Source organism: Pyrus communis, chromosome 17 (genome assembly GCF_041283825.1).
Source record: "Pyrus communis isolate YQ-2024b chromosome 17, ASM4128382v1, whole genome shotgun sequence".
Classification (NCBI taxonomy): Eukaryota; Viridiplantae; Streptophyta; class Magnoliopsida; order Rosales; family Rosaceae; genus Pyrus; species Pyrus communis.
In genome coordinates, this window is record NC_142581.1 from 28,716,111 (window position 1) to 28,722,500 (window position 6,390).

The following is a 6,390-nucleotide window of genomic DNA, read 5'->3' on the forward strand; positions in this document are numbered from 1 at the left end:
AAGGGAAATTCTAATTGTTTTTCATATATGCTTTCAAATCCACTAGCTGAGGCTTTTAAACCACAAGCCAACCATTACATTCGCGTGAATGCCATCTGGCATAACAGACAACTCAATTAAAACTAAGACCCACAATTAACAAGACTATTAGAATCTAGTCCTTACTCTATTACAATCCGACCCCATTATTTAACTACTATTTCATAATGATCCAAGGATTCACTAATAGGCCAAATGCAAGATCATAACATCATTCCCTTCTTCGAGAAAACCTTGTCCACAAGGTTAAAGAGAGAAAGCAGGGAATCGAGCTTGGAAGTCTTGAAAGTCTTCCCATGTTGCAGAACTAGCATCTTGATCTTGCCACCGAACAAGCAATTGAACTTCGGCAGAATTACCCTTCTTATACATGCGCCTGGCAAGAATAGAGGTAGGAACCAACTGCTGAAGACCATCTTCTGTAACTTGGGGCAACGGGTTGTTGGCTACCACATTCGGACCATATCACCAACTTCAAAACTCCGTTCCAATCTCTTTTGATCAGCTTGTGACTTCATCCTTGTCTTAGCTAATTCAAGGTTCATTTTCAAAATCTCCAAAACCTTGTCTCTCTCAACCAAACATTGTTCCACATAAGCTAACTTTGTAGAACCAGGTTCATACGGTGTGATATGAGGTGAGAAATAGCCATACACTAATTCGAAGGGTGTGAACTTAGAAGAAGTGTGGTAGGTGGTATTGAAACATCATTCGGCCCATGACAACCATGGCACCCATTTTTTAGGTTGGCCCCCAACAAAGCAGCGTAGGTAGGTTTCTAACCATCAGTTCATAACCTCAGTTTAACCGTCAGTTTGAGGATGGTAGCCCGAACTCATACACAACTTAGCATTTTGCAGTTTGAATAATTCCTTCCAGAAGACACTTAAGAAGATGGGATCACGGTTACTTACTATAGAGTTGGGCATGCCATGGAGTTTGAAAATATGCTCAAGAAAGAGCTGTGCTACACCAGCCGCTGTATATGGATGTGCCATAGGAACAAAATGGCTGCATTTGGATAGCCGATCAACCACCTCCATGATAACAGTCTTAACCTTGCAATTAGGAAGTCCGACGATGAAGTCAATGCTTATATCAGCCCAAATTCGCTCAGGAATTGGAAATGGCCTCGGTTTTTCAGGAGGTGCCATTGTTTCATACTTATATTGTTGGTAGATGTGACACTCAGTGATAAAGAGTTTGACATCATTTTTCATAGTTGGCTAATAAAAGTCCTTAAGTTTGTGGTAAGTTTTAATCACACCTTGATGACCTGCAGCAGGTATGGAATGATAAGTTTTTACAAGCTTAGTACGCCAAGGAGAGGAATGGCTTAACAATATCCATGCCTTATACCATAAAAACCCATTCTTGAAAGAGTAATTAGAAGAGGTAGAGGTGGTGGCATTAGTCTCCTGTGCTTGGAGATACTCCTTAGCTTTACTTTGAATCCAAGAATCCTGCTCATTATATTGTCGAAGTTCATTAAACCAACCAAAATGAGGATATGATATTGCTGCACATTCAGGACGGAGAAGAGAACCATGTACGCGATAAAGAGCATCAGCAACATGGTTGTCACTGCCACTATGAAACTGGATCTCATAATCATAGCCAATAAGCTTAGAAACCCATTTTTGTTGGAAATGAGTATTGGCTTTCTAACTCAAGAAGTATTTGAGGATGCAATGATTGTTTTAATGGTGAAGTGCATGCCTTCTAAGTAGGTATGCCATTTCTTCACGGCATAAACTATGGCAATAAGCTCCCGTTCATAGGTTGAGAGAGATTAATTTTTTGGACTAAGTGCTTGACTGGTAAAGGCAAAAGGTCTTCCCCTTTGTTGTAACACGGCTCCAATGCCATTACTTGAGGCATCACACTCCAGTTCGAAGGGTTTGGAGAAGTTAGGTAAGGCTAAAGCTGGTGGGGATGTCATAATGTCTTTGAGCTGATTAAAAGTTGTTGTAGCTTCTTGAGTCCAATGGAAATTGTCCTTCTTGGTCAATTGATATAACGGCTGGCAAATCTGACCATATCTAGCAATGAACCTGCGATAATATCCCGTGAGACCCAAAAAACCCCTAAATTCTTTAAGAGTCTTAGGAACCAGCCAATCATGGATGACTTGTAATTTGGAAGGATCTGCAACTACCCCTTCCCAAGACATGATATGGCCTAAGTACTCAACACACTGTTGACCAAAATAGCACTTGGATTTCTTAAGGAACAAGCTATGTTGCTGTAAGATTTGGAAAACAGCCAACAAGTGAGACATGTAATCCTCCCAATAGTGGTTGTAGATGAGGATATCATCAAAAAATTCGAGTACACACTTCCTTAAGAAAGGTCAGAAAATGTCGTTCATGAGTTGTTGAAATGTTGCCGGGGCATTAGTAAGCCCAAAAGGCATTACCAAGAACTCGTAATGGCCTGCATGAGTTTTGAACGCTGTTTTTTCAACATCTTCAGGTTTCATCAAGATTTGGTGATAACCGGAGCGAATATCTAACTTTGAAAAATAGGTGGCACCACAAAGTTCATCCAAGAGATCATCAATCAGAGGAATTGGATATTTGTCTTTGATAGCAAGAGCATTAAGCTCCCTATAATCAATACACATACGTCAAGTGCCCTCTTTCTTCCAGACAAGAAGTACGGGAAAGGAAAAAGGACTATGATTATGTCGGATAAAGCCGGCATCTAATAAATCATTGACAACTCGTTCAATTTCATTCTTCGCAAGAGGCCCATAGTGATAGGGTCGTATATTAGGTGGTTTGGCACCGGGCATCAATGGAATGTGGTGATCATGTGAGCGAGAGGGTGGAAGTTGAGATGGCAACACAAGAGGGACTCAAAGTCGGCCAATAGTTTGTTCAGTTGTGTAGATTGAGCTGGGGACAACTCAAAGTCATTAACAAGCATCGGTTGTGTCTCCATAGAATACAACAAAAGGCCTAAGTTGGAATTAGCAACTTCTTTCTCAAGATGCTGTAAAGAGACTTCTTGGATAATAGAGGGTGAAGTCGCCGAATGAAACAATTTGTATTGCTAATTGTTCTTCGTGAATTCCATAGTCAAGTGGTGGAAATCCCATAATACAGGACTAATGGAAGAGAGCCACTGAACCCCTAGAACTAAATCATAACCCCCGAGAGGCAATGAATACAAGTCAACACTGCAATCATAACCCCCTAAGGACAATGCACTGGACCTCCAACAACCTGAACTCTTAACCTTACCACTATCGGCAATCATGACCTCAAATGTCTTAGTAGGATGAACCGGTTGACTCATTGTTTTAACAATCAAGCGTTAACAAAGTTATGTGTGCTGCCGGAGTCTAACAGAATCCTCACAGAATGACCATGGATAGTGCCCTGCACTTTCATAGTTTGAGCCTTCGGAGTGGTGGCGGTCCCATAAAATGCACACTCACTAAGTTCCATGTGATGAACTTCAGGAGGTGAGTCCGAGGTGAACTCATCAAGCTCCTCATGGTCAGCAACATCGAGCATAAGCAATTGCTTCAACCCACAGTTATGACCTGGAACCTATTTGTCAGTGCAAAACCAACATTCGCCCTTGTCCCGTTCTAATTGAATTTCAGCTGGAGAAAGCTTCTTAACAGGGTAATTTTGGACCCGAGGAACATAAGGAGTGATGGCTGATGTAGTGTTGGGTTGGTGTTTAGGGACTGTGGGTGATGGTTTAGTGATGCCGCCTTTAAGCTCTTGAAACTTAGTATCTAACTGAACCGTTATAGCAATAACATCATGAACATAATTAGGCTTCAACAATTTCACATCATACTTTAATTCCCGTTTAAGACCACCAAGGAAACAACTCTTTAACAAGAGAGGACCAACATCACAAGTACAATTAGCAAGTTTGTGAAATTCAGCTATATAATTACGCAGGGTACCTGTTTGGCGAAGTTTGAAAAGTGCCTCAGCACTATCTTCAAACTCGGAAGGACCAAATTCCTTACACAAGGCCTGAGTGAAGTCCTCCCAATAGGGAGTAGTAGTGGAACAATCCATCCATCTATGCCATTGAAGAATTTCCCCCTCGAGGTGGAATGAAGCTGTGACCACGCGTTGAGAATCGGGAATGCCATAATAAACAAAAAATTGTTCAGCCTTATAGATCCAGGCTAACAAATCGTCACCATCGCCAAATCGGGAAAATTCGATGTGCGGAGACCACGCTAGCTTGACCGTAGCACTGCCAGGGGTGACCGGACTGTGCAGATCCTGGATTCGGTCCATGTCACGAGGTGGAGGAAGATCGACGAAAGGAGGAGCAGAACCCTCGCCGTTGTCATAAGCGGTTTGCTCACGATGAAATTGCTCGAAATGCACAAACAATCGAGTTTCAAAAGCATGATCAATGGCTTCAGCGAACTGAGTGGGAAGGTTGACTAAGGTGTTTTCGATGGCAGCAACACGAGATTCCATGGCGGAGATGCGGGTCGTGGTGGTGGGACGGGGCATATACAAAGGGATACCAGAATCGAAGGGTGATACCAATGATATAACCCAAGCCAATACCTACCTACAACCTTCGCTGTGTGGTAATGGTGGGTACTGAGGAAAGGAATTGCACAACAAGAAGAAGGGAAATTCTAATTGTATTTCATATATGCTTTCAAATCCACTAGCTGAGGTTTTTAAACCACAAGCCAGCCATTACATTCGCGTGAGTGCCATCTGGCATAACAGACAACTCAATTAAAACTAAGACCCACAATTAACAAAACTATTAGAATCTAGTCCTTACTCTAGTACAATCTGACCCCATTATTTAACTACTATTTCATAGTGATCCAAGGATTCACTAATAGGCCAAATGCAAGATCATAACAGTGAGAATGGTGAAAGGGGTGTCTCTAGTCGCCAAGGAGTTGGCGAAGCGATCTCCCACTTTGCTGAGCGTCAAAAATGGCGATTTGGAAGCCCTGATCAAGAGAGCCGTGGTGTCCGCCACCGACCTCTCCGGCCTCACCAAAGGCACCCTCTCCCAATTCACCAACAACCCCGTTGGTACTAATGACTTCAATTCCAATACCAATACGAATACCACAGGCCAAAATTCCGTCGTACACTTTACACATAAACAAGTTGAAGTTGAAGCAGCACCACTTCCTCCTTCAACTTCGTCTGCTCCTGCGGCGGAGCATGAACAAGAAGAACACAATCAACAACAATTGCAGCAACCAGTGCAACAACAAGAAGAACATCAATCCATCACAGTGGACGTCCTTGATTCCGCCAAGAATGAGAATTTGGTGGAACAAGAGCCACAACCTCAGCCGTTGCCGCAGCCATTGCAGAGGCGGAAGCCCAGAGAGAGACGAGTTCCTTCCACCCCCTTCTCCAGAGCACTCGGGTCTCTACTCTTCTCCTTTTTAGTTTCCTTATGAATGATATCATGAATATGTATGTGATTTGCGATTGTGATTGATAATTTAAAAAGGTTTGTGGTCTCGGAACTGGGCTCGCGTGGGGAACCATTCAGGAGTCTACCAAGAGGTTCGTTTATGGTACGCCAACCTCATCAGACAAGCAATCTCCACTTTCTCCATTTTTGTCCCTCCAAAATGCAGAACGTTTGGCTCTCGCACTCTGTAGAATGCGTGGAGCTGCCCTCAAATTGGGACAGATGCTCAGTATACAAGACGAGTCCCTCGTCCCTGCTCCTGTAACTTTCTACTTCTCTCTTTTTTGAATGAAATTCATACGCATTACAATGTATTGCATGTTTTCAGTTTCTTAATGTCTTTGCTATATTCATTTTCTTCTAGATCTTGGCAGCTCCTGATATTGTCCGTCAAGGTGCAGATGTCATGCCCAGGAAACAGCTTAATCAAGTTTTGGATGCTGAACTAGGACCTGACTGGCAATCTAAGCTTATTAGTTTTGATTATGTACCTTTGGCGTCTGCAGGTATAGGCCAGGTGACAGCGACAGACATTGCTTGTTTCTTGTTACTTGTTACTTGTTACACACACTGCTTGTTTCCTGTTACTTGTTACACGCAGTCATGCACGCCTACCTACCCACTGTATGTGTATATGTACAACTTTGCATGGTGGCATCAATGTACTTGTAATGCCATCTCTTTGCTTAAGAATACAATCACAATCAGACAGGAACTTCTCCATCTCTTGATAGATTTCTGTAATTGAAACTGTCATGTAATATACATTGTTCAGACTGTTTATGTTACCATCTATAACATTTTTAGGTTCATCGAGCTGTCACAAAGGATGGTATGGATGTTGCAGTGAAAATTCAGTACCCCGGTGTTGCTGATAGCATTGAAAGTGACATTGACAACGTC

The 6,390-nt window shown here is 42.5% G+C and overlaps 1 protein-coding gene and 1 pseudogene across 2 annotated transcripts in view; one reads left to right on the forward strand and one right to left on the reverse strand.

The window, feature by feature from the left end:
- LOC148689783 (uncharacterized) lies at nucleotides 1–4,665 on the reverse strand. The gene has a single exon (XM_088689846.1). The coding sequence runs from the start codon at nucleotides 4,539–4,541 to the stop codon at nucleotides 3,600–3,602; it is 942 nt and encodes a 313-aa protein (XP_088545972.1). The 5' UTR covers nucleotides 4,542–4,665; the 3' UTR covers nucleotides 1–3,599.
- Nucleotides 4,666–4,819: 154 nt separating this feature from the next.
- Nucleotides 4,820–6,390, forward strand: part of LOC137749233 (protein ABC transporter 1, mitochondrial-like) — a 9,879-nt pseudogene continuing 8,308 nt past the window's right edge. Inside the window, exons 1-4 of the transcript XR_015958790.1 lie at nucleotides 4,820–5,438; nucleotides 5,525–5,748; nucleotides 5,852–6,004; nucleotides 6,295–6,390. The exon at nucleotides 6,295–6,390 is cut by the window's right edge and continues 63 nt beyond it. The product of XR_015958790.1 is annotated as a protein ABC transporter 1, mitochondrial-like (transcript). The remainder of the gene's footprint in view (nucleotides 5,439–5,524; nucleotides 5,749–5,851; nucleotides 6,005–6,294) is intronic.

Coding starts and splice junctions, on each gene's coding strand:
- LOC148689783 (XM_088689846.1), bottom strand. CDS start 4,541: ATGCCCCGTCCCACCACCACGACCCGCATCTCCGCCATGGAATCTCGT.